Genomic DNA, 19799 nt, shown 5'->3' with positions numbered 1-19799 from the left:
CTAAAAAAGTATTGGACTGCCATCTCCACAACATCTGATCTTAAATCCACCTGGGAACATCTCCACAAAAGCTTATTCTCTCTCTCTCGTGGACTGGTTTATCCCATCCTGCTCCAACTATCCTGTCCTTTATATCGGCCCTGGTACACTAAACCCTGTGGGGAGGCAGTTGTCGGCAAGCACCTCGCTTTCTCAACATTGAAAAAAACCCCAATCGAGAGTAACTTTATGTCGCTTTGCAAGGCTCGCAACAACTGCGTACCCTTCCTGAGATAAACCAGGAAACGTCATCTTGCAAATCTCAAGTCTAACCTATCAAAATACTCTCCTTTCTCAAAGATGTGATGGCAAATTGTCATGTCAGACTCTGGTGTATGCTTCACCTCAACCTCAAACAGAGTTAATACAAAACCCTGCTCAAGCTAAGGCAGAATGTCTCAACTTTGTGTATGCCTCAAATTCTCGTGGTAACAGCCCACTGCTGTCCTCATCTTGCTCCCGCATATCCACTGTCTATTGGACTTTGTCTTCTCACCTGAGAAAAATGTGTACAGCCTCGACCCTACTTAGGTGACAAGCCCAGATGGCATCATTGCAAACATTATTAAATCCGACTCTGCTAGTTTGGCTTCTCTTCAGTCTGAGCTCTTCAGCCAGCTGTTCCGCCCTCGGCCACTTCCATTTGCATGGAAGTCAGAAACGTCACCGCTGTCCATGATGTTACAAAAATAGATCCCCTAAACTCCAAATAAGCAAGCGCTCTTCCAATTAAAAACAAAGTCATAGAACCCATCATTGCTGCTGACAAAGTCATTCCAAAAACCAGGTCGCTTGACTATCAGGCCCTGCTCATTCCTTTCTTAGCAATTGTTGTACCCCATTATGTCATACAGTACCCCCATCGAACTGATGAGAAGACAGCAGCTATGTTACAATGCTACTCTGGAATAGATTTAATGCTTGTCTGATAAATAAAATGTCTTTCAATGCTTGCAAACCTCATGTTTTCACCCTGGTGCTCGAGAAGAATGGTCAAACCCACCTGTATATTTCCATGTTCAACCACTGGAAAAGGTTCAGTCTCTTGAACATTTGGGCTCCATAGTCAGCAACAACCTATCGCGGAGCCAAGCCAAATTGCAAAGCTGGCCTCCAAAGCAAGCTGCAGACTTGGCACCTTCATTCATTCCCTGAAAAATCAGAATGATTTGCAGAACGACTCGAAGGAGTACTGCTCTCCCCTAAGTGCTGGAAACCCGGCATAAAATCTGGAATATCTCGACGAGTCTGTGGCACTTGCAGCATTATCGGAATCTCCCATGATGAAGCCGAGGCACAAGGCCTGGTGTTCTCACAACGTAGACATCTCACAACGTAGACATGATTCCGCTTCCGGTCCGGTATGAAGAGGATGCAGGCGTCACATGCTCGCCGCTTCTTCGACCGGGCCACTGTCAGTTGCTTTCTTTTTTGGTGGTCGTGCGGATTTTTTGGCCATTGAGTCTGCCCTCTGCATAGCCCCGGCTCTGCTCCCTGCTTCGCCTGCCCGGCTCCTTCGCCTGCTCGCGGGTTGTGACCATCGCAGCGGTTTGGTGGCGGTTTCCCGCCGTGATCAACCTTGGCCTCGTGATCGTCTCTTTGCTCCTGCCTGCCCTCTGCTTGGTCCCGGCTCTGCTCCTGGCTTCACCTACCTGGCTCCTTCGTTTCCTTGGGCCTGCTCTCGTGGGTTGGGACCATTGTTTCACCTCCTCAACCTTGGCCTCGTCTCGTCTCTCCGCTCCTGCCTGGCATGGCTCTGCGGTACTCCGCCGCAAGGCTCCTTCTGCTCAATACCCGCTCCACCCCATCATGCATCTCTGCCATCAAATCAAATGGACTCCTCCGACGACCCAGGTACATTCACCGTGGCTCCGGTCGTAAGTTTGTTTATTTGCAATCAGGTCAGTCCATCCCCGTCCTCTGGTCGGCTCAGCGCACTCTCACTCTTCGTCCCAGCGCACCTGGTCACAGCAACGCACACGATCGCACCTCCTGCCTACGAATCACCGGAATTCATCCCTGCTGTTCAAAACAACATCAAGCTCACCCTGTTCAACACCCGGTCCCTCAACAACAAATGCCTCATCCTGAACGAATACATCCTGGATAACAAACTGGACTTTCTCTGTCTCACCGAAACCTGGCAACAACCTCTGGACTACTACACACTCAACCTCACCACACCCAATGGATATTCCTACGTCAATAAACCACGCTCGGAGGGCCGAGGTGGTGGAATTGCTGTTATCCACCGTCAAGACATCAAGACCAACCTCATCTCCATCTCATCTGCTCCATCATTTGAACACCTGGCTTTTAAACTCTCTGGTCGCACGCAGTCAGTCATGGCTGTCGTCTACCGCCCTCCCAAACCACACCCATCATTCCTGTCTGACTTCTCCTACTTTCTGACCCAGCTATGTTCCCTCTTCCCCTCAATCCTCCTCCTTGGTGATTTAAATATCCACATGGACTCCACTGACTCCACAATAACCACTGACTTCACTGATTTACTCACCTGCTTTAACCTCACTCAACATGTCGACTTTCCTACCCATATCCGTGGTCACATTTTGGACCTTGTCTGCTCCACTGGATTAAATTTGCACCATCTCTCTGGCTCCGACCTCACCCTCTCTGACCACTTAGCCATCACTCTGACCATCAACATCCCCGCCCCAACACCAAGACGTTATCGCACTATCACCTTCCGTAAGCTAAACGCTCTTTCACCTACCTCATTCTCATCCACCCTCTCTGAAAAAATGTCCACTTCTCCCTTCATTGACCTCCACACCCCTTCCGACCTCACTGACTACTACAACCACACTCTCTCCTCCTGCCTTGACCAGCTTGCGCCTGTAAAAACCAAAACAGTTTCTTTCACCCATTCTGCTCCCTGGTTTACCCCTGAACTCCGCCTGATGAAAACTCGTGCTCGCCAACTTGAAAGACTCCGCAATAAAACGGGTCTCACAGTTCACTCCCAAGCCTACAAGGACCACCTACAACACTACAAAGATGCCCTCTCCCGCGCCCGCTCAGCCTACTACTCTCAAATTATCCACTCTGGCTCCGGAAACCCAAAAGCACTCTTCTCGACAATAAACAAACTCCTCCGCCCCCTGAACACCACCACCCAGTCATTCACAGTAGACAACTGCATCTCCTTCCTCTCTTTCTTCCAATGCAAAATTGACATCTACAACAGCTTGACGACCGCCGCACCCGCTCCCCCTCCAACCACCTGCCCCCCCTTGTCCTGCCATCCCCTGTCTCGGTTCTCCCCAATCTCCCCTACTGACCTCTCTGAACTCCTCATAGGAATGAAAACTGCCACCTGCACTCTTGACCCCATCCCCTCCAGCTTTGTCAAGGCCTCCCTCCCTGCTCTCTCTCCACTTATCATTGCAACACTAAACTCCTCCCTGTCTACAGGCATCGTCCCACCTTCCCTCAAAATTGCTGCTGTTACCCCCATTCTAAAAAAACCTGGTCTAAACCCTGACACCCTAAACAACTTCAGACCCATCTCCAACCTACCCTTTCTGTCAAAAGTTTTGGAACGCGCTGTAGCCACTCAACTCAAACATCATCTCTCTGCCAATAACCTGTATGAAACATTCCAATCCGGATTCCGCTCCAACCACAGTACTGAAACTGCTCTCCTCAAAATCACCAACGACCTTCTCCTCGCCTCTGACGCTGGCAACCTCAACATTCTCGTCCTCCTCGACCTCAGCGCTGCCTTTGACACCATCGATCACACCATCCTCCTCACCCGACTTGAATCCACCTTTAACGTTACCGGCACTGCCCTCTCTTGGATTAAATCATACCTCTCTGACAGACGCCAGTTCATCTCCATCAATAACTGCAAATCCCCCACTGCTCCCCTCCCCCAAGGTTCAGTTCTTGGCCCCCTCCTCTTCATCCTTTACCTGTCCCCCCTCGGTCACTTAATCCGCCGTCATGGTCTCCAATTCCACTGCTTCGCCGATGACATCCAGCTTTTCATCTCCACCAAGTCCGTCTCCACCGACACCCACTCTATCCTGACAAACTGCATCACTGAAATAAAATCCTGGCTTCAAATCAACTTCCTCAAGCTTAACTGTGATAAATCTGAAATAATCATCATTGGCCCAAAAACGCTCACAAAATCCACCCATAACTTTGCCCTCAACATCGACGGTATCCCAGTATCCACCTCCCCTCACATCCAGAATCTTGGCGTCATCTTTGACCAAACCCTTTCCTTCGACAAATACACTAAACAGATCACAAAGTCAGCCTTCTTTCACCTGAAAAACATTGCCCGTCTCCGCTCATCCCTCTCCTCCACGGCTGTGGAAACCCTCATCCACGCCTTCATCACCTCCCGTCTGGACTACTGCAATAGCCTCCTCTATGGTTCACCCTCAAAAATCACCAATAAACTCCAATACATTCAGAACTCCGCTGCCCGTCTACTCACCCATTCCCGGACCCGTGACCACATCACCCCCGTCCTTTACAAGCTTCACTGGCTCCCCATCCCCCAGAGAATCCAGTACAAAATCCTCCTCTTGACATACAAAGCCCTCCATAACCTGGCCCCATCCTACCTGGCTGACCTCCTCTCCAGACACACTCCCACCCACAACCTCCGCTCTGCTGGTACCAACCTCCTGACCCCCTCCATCCGGACCAAATTCAGATCCTGGGGGGACAGGGCCTTCTCCATCGCTGCTCCCACCCTCTGGAACTCACTACCTCACACCATCAGAGACTCCTCCTCACTCACCACATTCAAAACATCACTAAAGACCCACCTGTTCAACACTGCATTCAACATTCAACCCACAGCATCTAACCCCTGACTATCTCTTCTCCTTCTCCCTCCTTTTGCTTTAAATATTTCCCTATTGATTCTTGTCTTTTTGCAATTGTTGTTTTCATGTATTGTTATGCATTATGTTTTCCACTCTATCAAAGCGCCTTTGGGCTTCTGGAAAAGCGCTATACAAAATAAATGAATTATTATTATTATTATTATTATTATTAGCTTCTTGATATTTTAAAGTGACTTTCCTCTGGTTTAGTTCACTCTGCTCTCTCTCAGCCCTTCGACTCTTCCCAGAAATCCCTGGCCACACACATCCATCTATGAATGCCTTCCAGGTTAAACTCCCAAAAATGCAGGCCGAATGCACACCCAAACTATTTTCCTCCCCATTTCTACCATTTGTGGAACCGAGGTCGTTCGATCCAACTCTGTTCTAGGACTTTTTCTACCTGGATTAACCCTATCTAACCTAACAACCAATGCTCTCTTCTTGCAGGTTACTGTGTATTCCCCTTGTTAACCGAGTCTAAGCTGCAATACAAATTGTGGAGCTGCAATATAAATCACACACACTGCAACATAAATGTAGACAAACACATGAGGCATGGAGTTGAATCCAAACACAGCCATTGGGTTACGGGGAAGAGACATCACCTCCCAGAGCACTAAGTACCAGTGACACCATCTTAATGACGTCTCTTTTCCGTCCACATTCAACGGGGCATTTGAGGAGGCATTTCCTCCTCGCCATGGATGCCAAGCAATGGTGTTTGTCCATGCACTATCCCTTATGTGCTGAGCTCCAAGCAAGGAAGCAGCGTGTAACATTTTTAAAGTCTCTGCTAAGACTCGGTCAAGGTCAGAATCAAATTGCCGACTTCCCAGACTCGGGGCGGATTCCTCTGACCATGATGACATGAATCTAGCACTTCCTCTGGCCTGGGGCTCATTTTCATGTTTGTTAAAAACCCTGCTTATTGTGCCCATTATGGTGTCCAACTGTCACTCTGCTGCACCATTGTCAGTTTGTTGTATTTTTTACATCTGTCACTTTACTCCTCCTTGGGTCTCGATCTTCAAAGTGAAATGGCAAAACTTGATCAACATTTACATTACCACCGCTACCAAAGTTGGGCAGAGGTTATGTTTTCATCGCTGTCTGGCTGTTTGGGTGTCTGTCTACGAGCAGGATATCTCAAAAAAGTTATGGACAGATTCGGACGAAATTTGGTGGACAGATTGGGAGTATCACAAGGACAAATTGGTTAGATTTTGGTGAAGATCCAGATTCAATAATTATTAAAATGCTTTGTCACTATTAAGAGATAGAGAATTGAAAGAATAACAAAAAAGCAATATATAATATGATATCTCAAAAAGTTATGGATGGTTATGGATGGATTCGGACAAAACTTGGTGGGTAGGTTGGGTGTGTGACAAGGACAAATTGACTGGATTTTGGTGAAGATCCAAATCCGGATCCAGATGTAAAAAAAATAATTAATTTTCAAGTGATTCGTCACAATTGAGAGATAGGACCAAAAACGATATGTATAGCACGATTTCCAAAAAGTTGCCAATGGATTATGACAAAACTATGTGGATGAGTTGGTTTGGTGACAAGAACAAACAGATTCGATTTTGTTTCAGGTCCGGATGCAGATCCGGCCCATCAATGGGATACAAAACGTAAATTGTTCAGCCTGGCGGAGGTATGCGCTCGACTGAGTGCTGTTCCAGTTAATTCATGAAATGATGAGTAACACGAACAAGATAAATTGAAGGGGTGCTTTGGACCAAACCATTGCATGTAAATAGAGGGGGGGGATTGTCACCGTACTCGCAAGCCGTTCGCTTTGGACCAAACCATTGCATGTAAATAGAGGGGGGGGATTGTCACCGTACTCGCAAGCCGTTCGCTTTGGACCAAACCATTTCATGTAAATAGAGGGGGGGGATATAATTTTAGATATAGATATAGTACGGGCAATGCCCTAGTTTTAGCAAATGCAGAGTGACAAACTGGCATGACACAGTACCACAGATTATAAAAATAACAAAAGAAAATCATGCATTAGGCTGAACCCACTTTGGAAAAACTTACATAAATAATGTAGTAATACAGATTATGAAGATGGATCAATTATAATAAAGCCATATACATTACTCAGCCACTTTTGCTTGACAAAGGGTGGCCAGTTTTTGCAGGTTTTACCGTACATTTTTAGTTGTAAACTCAGAGGGGCAAGAATGTGACAAGAGATTCTAATTGATAGCAAAAAATTATCAATATCAACGGAACTTGAACATGCAGCAGCAAAGAGTAAAAAAAAACACCAGGCATAGGCCCGAGAAGAAAAAAACTCAGGAATACTAGATTTTTTGAGGTATTTTAGTTGAAAAGTAGGAGATAACGGCAAAGCGAGCTTTGTGTGCAAAAGAAAAATGAGTAAACATACGAGGGGGTGCTGGAGAGACACGATTGGCTTCTCCTTCCATTTGCATTGAAACATCTCAGAAAAGTAAGGGCAGCGAGCACAGAGGATGCAGCGGTGTGCATGAAACACTTCACCGTGCACCAGGAAGGTCACGTCGCTGTACTGGCCCTGCTCCAATAACCTGCAGTGGGGATGAAATGAAAATCTCATAGCTGCACAAAGAGCCCGAGGTGAGCAGAAGATAAACAACAAATGGGACAAAACATTTAAATGGTTTATCCGCTACTTTCCCAAATCTATAATCCCATGCCAGCCGTCAAGTCGTAATACCTAAACCATACGAGAACAAACAAAACAAAAACGTTTTTTCCCAATTCTTCGTTTCATTTGTTCATCTCCCAATCACGCCCTAGCAACATAGTAAGAAACGTGTCAATAAAAGAACAAACATTTTATTTCACCGAGGGTCCAATAGGATGGTGCAGAGGTAGCGCACTTACGCTTCCGTCATCCCGTCTGGGTTTGGTTCTCAACCCGACTAAAATCTGAGATTGGTGCTCACAGGTAGGACAAAGTATGCCATTCCTTGGATGGACATGAAGCTGGGTGTTTCATCTGCTAGCATGAGGTGGTAAACGTTAAATATCTCACAATACCTAACTCTTTTGCATGGTTCCGGGCACCACTTAAACGACCTTAAGTCCAAACGGTAGAACAACCCTGAGCAGTTGCTGTCGACAACCCACTACTTAAAAATAAAAAAAAATAAAAAAATCGACAGCACCCTAAACAAATTCCAAATTCCTCCCCAAATCAGTTCCAGTTGAATGTCAGGCCTGACCAGCTGGTTTGTGAGATTACTGAGGCCAAAGCCTCCCCCTCGTCCGATGCCAAAAGGAGGGATCAATTGGGACCATTAAATAGGTAGTAAAAAGAGGAAAGGTACTTTATTTCACTGAGCAATTCAACACAAATCACACTGCTTAAGGTGCACCCAGAGAGAAACCTGTCTAAAATAAAGATGGATAGAAGCGTGGCTGTACCCTGGTAGTACAGGTTTAAAACTCAATTAAAACCAAATTGCACTCTCACAGTGGAGGCCTACGAAATACAATTTAGCTGAGGAATGAGTCAAGGAATAGACTCAGAAAATATAATGGGAATGCAGAGTGGCAATTTAGTTTCGGCAAATGCCTTCTTTGGTACTCACCACCAAGCTTTCATGGAGCCATAAATAGAGTGCTTTCCAAAAACAATTTTCCTTACAGGAAGCTCGTGGGAGACGCCATACAGTCAATTAGGATGGGTCTCCAAATTCATGCAAGACATTTGCTGGTAGGCCAGTTTGTGCAACCCTTAAGCAAATGGATGTGCATCGCTGCCACTGGCTGGGCAAAGTTCAAACAGCTGCGTGAGATCTGAAACCTTTCACTCATATATTTAAATAATTACCCATAAATCGGAAATTCAATATTTCCAAATTGATGAGAAATTACTAGAAATATTAAATTGCTCATATTATTTAAATTGAGATTTCACCCAATCATGGCCAAGACATGGGCAAATCTTGTCACCTCCCGATCTATAGGATTCCGTTTTCCTATCTTCGGGTTTTTCATTGCTTGGACAGAGAGGACATACCAGGACCCTGATGTTGGGGCCTCAGACATTGGTGTTTGGAGCTAATGGGATGTCCTCATGGATTGAGGTTTATGCTGTCTTGAGAGAAATCCAGGGAGGTTAGGGTGAGGGGGGAGCGAGGGAGGAATTATCTTATGTCCAGGATTGTCCAATCTGTGTACAAACAAGAGATAATTGTCCTTAGCAAGCATAAGATTTTGTAGTTTGCCCTTTTGTGACAAATTTTGAGCTTTCATTGAAATGTCACTCCATAAGTCAAACAAAAAAGCAATATTATAAAGACCATCGTCTGTCAGTGTTGTAGCAATATGAAGAAGGAGTTCGATTCATTCAATTTCATTCCTATAATAACATGAAGTGAATTCTGAGAACCTTGAAGATGTGTTCACGTGTCCACAAGCCTTTTGCTAGACCTATTTAACGGGGAAACTGTGTGCATTCGTTGATGTACATGACGCCTCTAGCTGCTGCTTCGTTTGAACAAATGCAGATATTTCTGTTTGGCAAGGGTATCGCAATGCCTACTCTTTTCGAAAGACACAGTGGGATCATCAACGTCCCAGCAAAAAACACAAGCAAATTCTACAGACAGCTTGATGTTCCCTTAAACTGCAAAACACCAGGGTGAGCGTTTATAGTCCGGCTGGAAATGAAACTCAAACGAGTGACACTTCAACGAGGAATGTACAGTACATTCTCCGAGCTATCCTGGTTATCTCATGCTGCAGTCTGCATGTCGTAGTACGAAGAATCAGGGTCACCAATAAACTGTCAACAATTTACAAAGATATGAAAATAACTAGAACGGCACTCGGTAGAGTGCATATCACCGCCAGGCTGAACAGTTTATGTTTTGTATCCCACTGATAGGCCGGATCTGGATTTGGAACTGAACCAAAATCGAATCGGCTTGTTCTTATCACCTAACCAACTCGTCCACCAAGTTTAATCATAGCTTGTCCATAGCTTTTTAAATATCATGTTATTTATCGCTTTTCACCCGATCTCTCAATGGTGAAGATTCACTTAAATTTTTGGCTCAATCTCCCAATGCTGAAGAATCACTTAAAATATTATACGAGCCAGATCCGGATCCGGATCTTCACCAAAATCTAATCATTTCGTCCTTGTCACATACGCTACCTCTTTGCCAAATTTCGTCCGAATCCGTCCACATCTTTTTGAGATATCCTGTTCACAGACAGACAGACAAACAGACAGGGATGAAAACATAACCTCCAGGCACAATACACCTTCATTGGCAGAGGTAATAACATTCATACAAGAAATTGTGTACTTAACCTCTCAAGGAAATCATCATAATTGTCACGTCGCATGCGTCGGGATGTGATCTGCTTGTAATCTTTGAGCAAACGGCGGATCTTGTCATTCAGAGCACCGTAGAGACATCGCTCCCCATCAAATGTGTTTGCTTCGCACTTGGCTCCTGTTCAGATCAAAAAGAAAAGTCACAAATCCAGTACCCTCTAGGTCGAGACATTATCATCCTTCACAGCCAGTGAAGGGTTACGGATATGGTGTGAGGAATGGAGAAGGTGAAAGGATTTTGAAGTTTGCCGATGGTGCTGGTTTGTTGATTTGTAATACCTCAGTTCCAGAAAGAGGATAATAAGCTTGTTACATACACGTCAGGTGGGTCGACAACAACCGTTGACTACCTGATGGTGCTTGGCGAGATAGGGGGCACCTCCAGGGCACAAAGGTGATCCCAGGGGAGAAGGCTGTTTCACAGCACCACTTGGTTGTCTGCGACATAAGGGTGAAAGGTGCGAGGAGAGCTCGATGGGTGAAGTACCAACTGAGAATGAAGGTGTGGAGAGTGAAAGAGGCGACGGTGAGGGAGGCATTAAAAGAGAGGCTGAGTAGGGTAGAGGATGATGTGGTTGAGCTTGAAAGTGGTTGGGTGTCAATGAAGGATAGTCTGTTGGGAGCCATTGGTGAGGTATGTGGATGGACAAAAGGACCACCGAGGCACTCGGAAAAATGGTGGTGGGATGATGAAGTTGGAAAGAGGATTGACGAGAAGAGGAAGAAGTTCAAGGAGTGGCAGAAGGCGAAGGGTACGGGACCAGAAACAGCAGAGCATGAAAGTTATAAGGCAGCCAAGAAGGCTGCAAAGAAAGAGGTAGCAAAGGCACAGGAGGCATGAAGGAAAATGTTCGGACAACGCTTGGATTCGGGAGACGGTCAGAGAGCGGTATTCAGGATTGCAAAGCAGATAACGAAAGAGAGGTGCGATGTGATGGAGGTGAGTTGCTTGAAGGATGAAGTGGGACAAATCGCTGTAGACCTAGATGGAATTAAAGGAAAATGGAAGAGATATATGGAAATGCTGTTGACTGCAGAGAATGAATGGGATGGCAACATAGAGAGTAACCCAGTTTTAGGACCGGCAGAGAAGATAACTGAGAGGGAAGTTGAGGAAGCGATAAAAGCAATGAAGAGTAGAAAAAGCGGGAGGGCCGACGGGAGTTGTGGGAGATATGTTGAAGGCAGCGGGAAGTTGGGGTGTGAAGAAAATGACAGATCTGTAATCTGGTGGTGAAAGCAGGCCGTATTCCAGTGGAAGAAGGCCGCATCCTCGTCCCTCGATACAAGCGGAAATGTGCCCCTCTGGAATATGGCTCGTATCGAGCGATAAATGTATTTGAGCATGGAATGGAGGTATTGGAAAGGGTGTTGGAGAGGAGGATAAGGAAGAAAGTGAAGATCGACGAAATGCAGTTTGGATTTATGCCAGGAAGAGTAACGACAGACGCGCTTTTTATTGTAAGGCAGTTGCAGGAGAAGTACATGGAGGAGGAGAAGAAGTTGTTTCTTGTGTTTTGTTCATCTGGAGAAAGCATTTGATCGGGTTCCACGCGAAGTAGTGACATGGGCATTGAGGAAGTTAGGAGTGGAGGAATGGTTGATCTGAGTAATGATGGCAATGTACTAGAGAGCGCGCACAGCTGTAAGGACGAAGAACGGGAACAGTGGTGAGTTTGAGGTGAAGGTGGGAGTGCATCAGGGGTCGGTACCAAGTCCACCACTATTTGTAACTGTGGCTCAGAATGTAAAGGAGGGTTTATCGTGGGAGTTGTTGTATGCAGATGATCTGGTGTTGATTGCGGAGAGTATGGATGGACTGAAGGAGAGGATGAACAAGTGGAAGGAATATATGGAGACAAAAGGTCTGAAGGTGAATATCGGAAAGACAAAGGTGATGGCAAGTGGTAAAGCATGTGGTGAGGTGGAAACAACTGGGAAGTGGCCGTGCGCTGTGTGCAGGAAAGGTGTCAGAGTGAACTCCATTCAATGTACAATGTGCGCCAAGTGGGTTCATCAAAAATGTAGTGATCTGAGAGGGTCATTAACCAGTGTGGCAGCTACATTCAAGTGTAAGGTGTGCACAGAGGGAGCTGCAGATGGAGGAAATGTTGAGTTGGATCTTGGAGATGGCATGAACCTGGAAGGTGTGAAAACATTTTGCTACCTAGGAGACATGTTGAATGGAGAAGGTGGATCAGACTCGGCAATGGTTGCTGGAGTGAGATGTGCATGGAAGAAGTTTCGGGAACTGAGTGGCGTGCTGACGAGGAGGGGAGTGTCGTTGAAGCTGAAGGGAAAGGTGTATGCTGCATGTGTGAGAAGCGTTATGATTTATGGGAGCGAGACATGGGTAATAAACGTAGAGCAGCAACAAAGGCTGGAAAGGGTGGAAATGCGAATGGTTCGGTGGATGTGTGGAGTATCGTTGAGAGAGAGGAAGACAAATGATGAATTGCGAAAGATGATGGGAATAGAGCCTGTGATTGATGCTGTGAAGAGGAACAGGTTGAGATGGTTTGGTCATGTGTTGAGGAAGGATGAAAGTGACTGGTTGAGAAGAGTGATGGAAATGAATGTAGAAGGAAGCAGAGGACGGGGAAGACCGAAAAAGACTTGGCTAAAGATGGTGGAAGAAGAAATGCGGGCAAGGGGGTTAACAAGGAGAGATGCAGAAAATAGGGCAAAATGGAGAAGATTGTCATGGGGACCGCAAGGCTAACCCCCGCTCTAGCAGGGAAAATGGCCTTTAAAATGCATGTTGTTGTTGTTGTTGCTCGCGAAGCAAAAACACATGTACTCGTGTATGTGTATATATCTGCATGGGGGTGGGAGGGGTTGGCAACACAGTGCTGCCCAGCTGGGTGAGCTTTTTCAGGAAAGAAGGAAAGAGAGTTAATTTTTCTTCAGTCGGAGAAAAAGGAGTGGTGACAAGGAAAGTGATGTTCACAATATTGTGGTCAAAAGCACCAATTTGAGGTGAAATTGTGTGGCAGCAATGCAACAAATTGGAGGTGAAGAACAAATCCAAAGTATTGGAAGAGTGGTCATGACGATCTGGAATATGGGTAGGATGGGTGATAATTTCTTCCAAATCTAGCTAAAGTGTATATGTATGTATATATCATTCAAAGGTGTCTTTGTTTCAAATTGACTTCAGTGGTGTGGCCATGATCTTGTGCATGGTGCTCTACATTCAACTTACCTAAAAGTCTCTTCAATCTCAAAGTCCTTAAATTTGGATGGTATGGTAATCTATGCATTTTACACATTTTGCTGGATCCTTTAACATCTCAAATTGTGGTTGGCCTTTCAAAATAATTTCATTATTATGCAATGCAGCCACATGAAACCTGCTTTAAAAACAAACAACGCAAATTTGGGTCAACAGACAGGAAAGTTTTAAGTGCCGTTTTACAATATTTATTTTCAAATCCCCTCATGCTCTTCAGTGCACTTAGCAATGCGAAATCTAAAAGAGCAATACAGAAAGGGCCAAAATAAGAAGCCATACAGAAACGTTAAGCATGAACACGTCATAATGCAATTTAGTCATCTGTTGCACTTGTAAAGCAAGCATACTAACAATGGATGTATTTATCTAAGTTTAATAACATTAAGTGATCATTTAGCATCCTCAGTTATACCAAAGTTAGCAGAACATGGGGGCAAATAAATAAATAATTAAATAAACAATCTTTTTTTTAAACTGCATTTCATATGTTACCAAGTTTTATTATCCCTGGGATGTATCTTTTTGAATCGATGAATCGTTTGTCATTTCCTCATCAAGCATGGAGAATGATACGATAGTGAGTGTCTAATCTGAAGAAACGAAAACATAATTGTCAACTCTGACGCAATCTGTCAATTTCCCGACCTGGATCTCAGTCAATGGAGTATCTTCTCTTCTGGACTTGGTTATGACTAACTTCCCTGCACATGTCTGCTGCTCTTCTTCTGCTCCAATCGGCTCTTCTGATCATTCATTGTTAAAGTGGACATCTCTCTGGCCATTTTCAGAGCCTCCTCAGCGTCGACGAGTCTGGGTTTTCACTCAGGCTAACTGGCATGGTCTTCAAACAGCCATCAATCATCTGGACTGGTCTCCCATCTCTACCGCCTCTGACATCAACTCTTCCTGGGAATTCTTCCAAAGTAAACTGCTCTCTCTCTCTCATGCACAGATTTATCACATCTCGTCTTCAGTTGTCGTACCCTTCCTCCCCTCCATGGTACACTGAAGCTTGTGGTGAGGCAGTTGCCATGAAGCAACTTGCCTTCACCTCATGAAAGGCTAATCCAACTGAAGGTAATCTCAGTTCCTTTCACAAAGCTCGAAACAAGTGTTTGTCTACCCTCAGGAGAGCCAGGAAACAATATCTCTATACTCTCAAGATTGAACTCTCAAACCTGTCTCCTTCCTCCAAATCCTGGTGGCGTCTGGTCAAATCCGTTTCTGGTGTTTATTCCCCCTCCCTTACCTCAAACGGCTACACAGCTGACACCGCACGTGAAAAAGCCGAATGCCTCAACTCTGTGTTTGCCTCAAAATTTTGTGTCCCGAACCCATCTCTCTGTGTACCTACCTTACCCAGTCGAACCCAGCTGCTCCTGGACTCTGTGTCTTTCCCTCCTGACAAGGTGGAGAAGTTTTTGTCAAACCTAGACTCTGATTCTGCAACTGGACCAGACGGCATCATCCCACGGGTCCTAAAATCCTGCTCTGCCGCTCTATCTCACCCTCTCTCTGCTCTCTTCACCTTCTCTTTTTCTCAAGGTCATCTACCATCTGCTTGGAAATCAGCCAACATTACCGCTTTACACAAAAAAGGTGCAAAAACAGATCCTTGCAACTACAGACCAATAAGCCTGCTCCCAATAATCAGCAAGGTCATGGAATCAATCATCGCTTCTGACATCAAATCCTTCCTCTTCTCCATCGGCTTGATCTCGGATCATCAATTTGGATTCAGACCAGGTCATTCTACTCTGGACATGTTGCTTCTACTGTCTCAACAATGGATGGAGGTCCTTAGTGCCAAACAGGAAATCAGAGCTGTCTCCCTCGACATATCACGTGCCTTCGATACGGTCAGGAACGCCGCTATGCTCACCAAACTCTCCTTCTATGGTATCCATGGAAATCTCCATGCATGGCTTGCGGACTTCCTCTCTGGTCGTAGTCAACGTGTGGCCCTGAATGGTTTTCTCTCATCTCCCCTTACTGTTCAGGCTGGAGTTCCCCAAGGCAGTATTCTCAGCCCTGTACTTTTTCTTGTCTTCATCAATGATCTCTCCAACTCTCTGGAAAATCCTCTCTATCTCCTTGCTGATGACGGCACTCTCTGCCGCTCCATACATCATCCATCAGATCGGCAGTCTGCAGCCTCCTCACTCTCTGCAGACCTGGACAAAATCACAGACTAGTCAAACAAGTGGAGCATGTCTTTCAACCCTGACAAATCTCACACTCTCATTATGTCTCTCCGAAAAGACCGACTGGATAACCCTCCCATCTACTTTCTCAACAATCCTCTCCAATAAGTAGTCACTCAAGCTTTTGGGTCTCACTATCTGCCATCATCTTTCGTGGGAAAAACCACATTTCCAAGCTGGCCTCCAAAGCCAGTCGCCGACTGAGCATCCTCCGTCGTGCGAAGTCTTTCATTGGCACACCTGAGGTCCTCACCATATATACAAGGCTTTCCTCTGCAGCTCAATGGAATATTGTTCTCCCCTCTGGGCTGGTGCTCCTGCCTCACACATAGCTCGGCTTCACGCTGTTGAAACCAAAGCTTTCAGAATCATTGGAATCTCCCGCGATGAATCTAACTCCGAGGGCCTTGCACTCACTCACCGCAGGCAGGTTGGTGGTCTTTCTGTCTTCTACAAATTCCTCTCCGGCCTTGCTCCCCCAGCTCTGTCTGTGCTCTGTCCCCCAAATATTCCTACAGGTCGCACAAGATCTGCCTGCAACCCTCTAATGGTTAAACTGCCAAAATCAAGACTCTCTATTCACCTTCACTCTTTCATTCCTCTTTTCTGCTGCCTCTGGAACAAACTCACTCTCTTCAATCCCACTCCTCCCTCCAGGTCTTTAAAACAGCTGTTCACCACCATCTCTTATCTTTCCCCATCCAAAACCTTGAGCTTGTCTACCCCCCGTTAATTTACCCCAGATCCACTTTTTTGAAATACCGACTTCTTTCCTGGAAGTACTAGCAGTGTCCATGTGTTTTTTCCACTCCCACCCACCTCCTCCTCCCTTTCTCATGCCTCCTCCCCCCAAGCCCTATCCCTCCCACAGATCTCCCGATGTCACTGCTCTCAAATGCTGTACTTGTGTGCCATCTTGTCTCCCACTCCCTTTATCATATGTTTTATGTTTTTTGTGTCAGTTTGTCTATTTGTGATCAATGTTAGCTCTTACACGAGCCTCAATCTTGTATCCAAAAACAAGAAAAAAGAAAACTCACCGTTTTCCAAAAGGTATTTCACCACATCTTCATAGCCACACAGGCAAGCATAATATCTGAAGCAAAGTCATCAATGCCTTATCAGAAAGAAAAAAAAATCAAATTCCAGCCACTCTTTTGACATCAAGTATAGAAGCAAACTAAAAACCACTCGAGTGCACAAACTTTAATCAACTACCAAACAATGATGAAGAAACACAGGAAACATTGAACTGTACATGCATCGACATGCACATAAAAAATAAATAAATAATTATATCACACAGTATTTGGTTGTTTTTTGTTTTTTTACCAGAACCACCACATTCAAATCATTACGAATACACTTGTGCATTGCATTATTCTAATGAAACACAGTGTCAGTTTTGACAACATAAGGGTGAGTTAAAAAAAATTTTGGTAGTTTACCTGAATATTACAGAGAGGTTCGCAATATTGTAACCAATTTTTTTTAATGAATCCCGACTACGACCTCTCCAATTTGTGATACTAAAATTTCCTGATACCTCTCCAACTCGATCTCATTTCTCAAAGACCCACGGCCACTTCTCAGCATGGCTATTTGCAGGACAGCGCAATTCAATTCATTTGCAGGACGCGGTATAAGTAGCTTCGAGCTTTGGCTTTGAGTGAAACGAAGAGTGCAAAATTATTTAAATCAATAGATTCACTTAAACTTTTCCCATCATTGGGAACGGGTACTTTCGCTTGTTGTCAAAATTATGCACATGTGCCAATTTCTTTGGCAATACTGTATAACAAAAGTAAAAGCTTCGTTCTTGAACACTTAGACGTACCTTTGTCAAACAGTAAGTAGCTGGTTTCTGTTGTCATCATTGTTGTTGTTTTTAAGTTTTGTAAAAGTAACTTTTGTTGTTTATTAATTTTTTTAAAGCATGTTTTTTTTTTTTTTCAAGAGAGCTGTTCATGAAAATCTCAGTTCAACCTCCATTTAAAACCATGATCTTTTCTACAACCGTTAAATCATCCTCCATACCCCACAAACTTTGCTTCTTTATCCATCTTGTAAACAACTTGCGTTCTCCCTCATTGTTATCCGCATCCCTTGTTTGTCCGTCTCCTATTTTCTCTCTCGGCCCTGCTGTTAGCATTTGCCCCTTCTATTTCCGTTGTCCTTTTGTTATTAAAAAAAAAAACATGCATCGGAAAAAAAGAAGAAAAAAGTTTTGTATGCAAAATGCAATCTCATTTTATTGTCCAGATTATTCAGTTTGACTCCTTGGCTATCATGAAAAATAAAAAATTTCAAATTATTTTCCCAAAGGTATGAACTGTGTGGCCTCTAATAGAAGTGGATTCTATTTTTCCAACACCGATCTAATACTCACGGAGGAGCTTGTACATTTATTATACGCAAAAGCTTTTCCACGCTCGTCAGAGTCGAATGTCTGTTGAATGCAAAACACGAGTCTTCACCGAATGCATGTCCGAAAGACATGGATCAATTATGGTGTGCAGTCTGCTTGGCTGTAGTAGTCCTAACGGCGGAGTGTCCGTTACAAGAGGACAGGCACATCACGTGGTTGGCAGCAAGGTAGGAAAGTCCCATTTTAATTTTCATATGATGCAAGGGTCATTTTGATAGAATGCAGGAAGGTTTTTTTTTTTAATGGAAAGTACACATATATCATCCATGTTTGACTAAGCGTTCTTTGAACCTTACAGAATATTTATAATAATAATGAAAGAAACCACCTTTAGAGGCCATTTTTCCCCGCAAGCGGGGGTTGGCCTTTTTCGGGGACCGTGGTTGTTGTTGTTTTTTGGTCCCCTTTTTGAAGCAATGTTTTACGGCCGGATGCCCTTCCTGCCGCCAACCCTTTTTGTCGCCTTTTTATGACAAACAGGGAATTACCAGTGAACTGGTACTCAATTTGCCGACCTCCGAAGGATGACAGGCTGAGTCAACCCCCGTGGTGTTAATTCAGCGATCGACCGGGATTCGAACCCAGGATCCTAGGTATCCTAAGCTGGCACCCTAGCCGCTAGCCCAACACCGATTTATAATAATAATAAATAAATAAAATTGATATTTTTACCTTCTTGTACAAAATTTGATTTTGAATCTCAATTTTAAACAGTCGGAGGTGTCACATTCAGTATATGTACGCAAACTGTCGACTTTTACAGAGAACTTTACATGCAAGAGGGGGACATCAGTTGACAATGGACAAACCAACACAGTACAAAGGATTTGAGCCTGGGATCACAGAACCACGAGTAATGCACTCAAATTTCAACACCGTACACATCAACATATTCCACCCAAGCAATAATATTTTCTTTGTTTCTAAACCTTTGAAAAATTCTCCAATGACTACAGTTTCCATTAGCATAAGGCATGAGAATGTAGCATGACATACAGTGGGGTACTATCCCAATTGTCCCTGACGTTAAGGTCCACATCCCGCTGCTCCACCAGGCATCTGCAGATAAAACCAAAACAGCCATCAAGGGATATCCACTAAAAGCAGAACACAATGACACCAAGTAAGTATTATTCAAACAGCACAATATAAATTATATCAATAGATCCTCTTTAATAGCTCTGCCCCCAAAGGTGGACGGAAGTTATGTTTTCACTCGTCTCTTTGTCTGTCTGTTTGTCTGTAACCAGGATATCTCAAAAGGTTGCGGAAGAATTCGGCCGAAACATGGTGGACAGGTTGAGTGTGTGACAAGGATGATGTGATTAGATTTTGGTTCAGGTCCAGATCCAGATCCGGCCTATCAGCCTTTAAAACAGCTGTTCACCACCATCTCTTATCTTCCCCCATCCAAAACCTTGATCTTTTCTACCCCCGCTAATTTTCACCCCAGATACACTTTTTTGAAATTCCAACTTCTTTCCTGGAAGTCCTTGCAGTGTCCATGTTTTATACCTCTCCCACCTCCCCCCCCCCCAAGCCCTCTCCCACCTCCCCCCCCCCCCAAGCCCTCTCCCCCCCACAGTTCTCTCGAAGTCCTTGCTCTCAAATGTTGTGCTTGTGTCCGTCCTTCCCCCTCTCTCCCCATCTTGTCTAC

General features: G+C 44.8%; 1 protein-coding gene across 5 annotated transcripts in view; it reads right to left on the bottom strand.

The window, feature by feature from the left end:
* The window catches only part of ABTB1 (ankyrin repeat and BTB domain containing 1), a 156027-nt gene that overhangs the window by 134313 nt on the left and 1915 nt on the right, over positions 1-19799 (bottom strand). For 3 of the 5 annotated variants that reach the window (XM_068133167.2, XM_068133166.2, XM_068133165.2), the window contains exons 2-5: positions 19139-19201; positions 16755-16810; positions 10249-10393; positions 7327-7486 (exon numbers count right to left, since the gene is read on the bottom strand). In XM_068133167.2, coding sequence (XP_067989268.1) covers positions 7327-7486; positions 10249-10393; positions 16755-16810; positions 19139-19201 — 424 coding nt within the window. Of the gene's footprint in view, positions 1-7326; positions 7487-10248; positions 10394-10625; positions 10714-16754; positions 16811-19138; positions 19202-19799 lie in introns of all 5 variants that reach the window. The other 2 variants (XM_078766523.1, XM_078766522.1) reach the window with 1 other exon arrangement.

The sequence above is a fragment of the Myxine glutinosa genome, chromosome 12 (assembly GCF_964187855.1).
Source record: "Myxine glutinosa chromosome 12, kmMyxGlut1.1, whole genome shotgun sequence".
NCBI classification, from domain to species: Eukaryota; Metazoa; Chordata; class Myxini; order Myxiniformes; family Myxinidae; genus Myxine; species Myxine glutinosa.
This window is presented reverse-complemented; position numbering and strand designations above follow the sequence as displayed.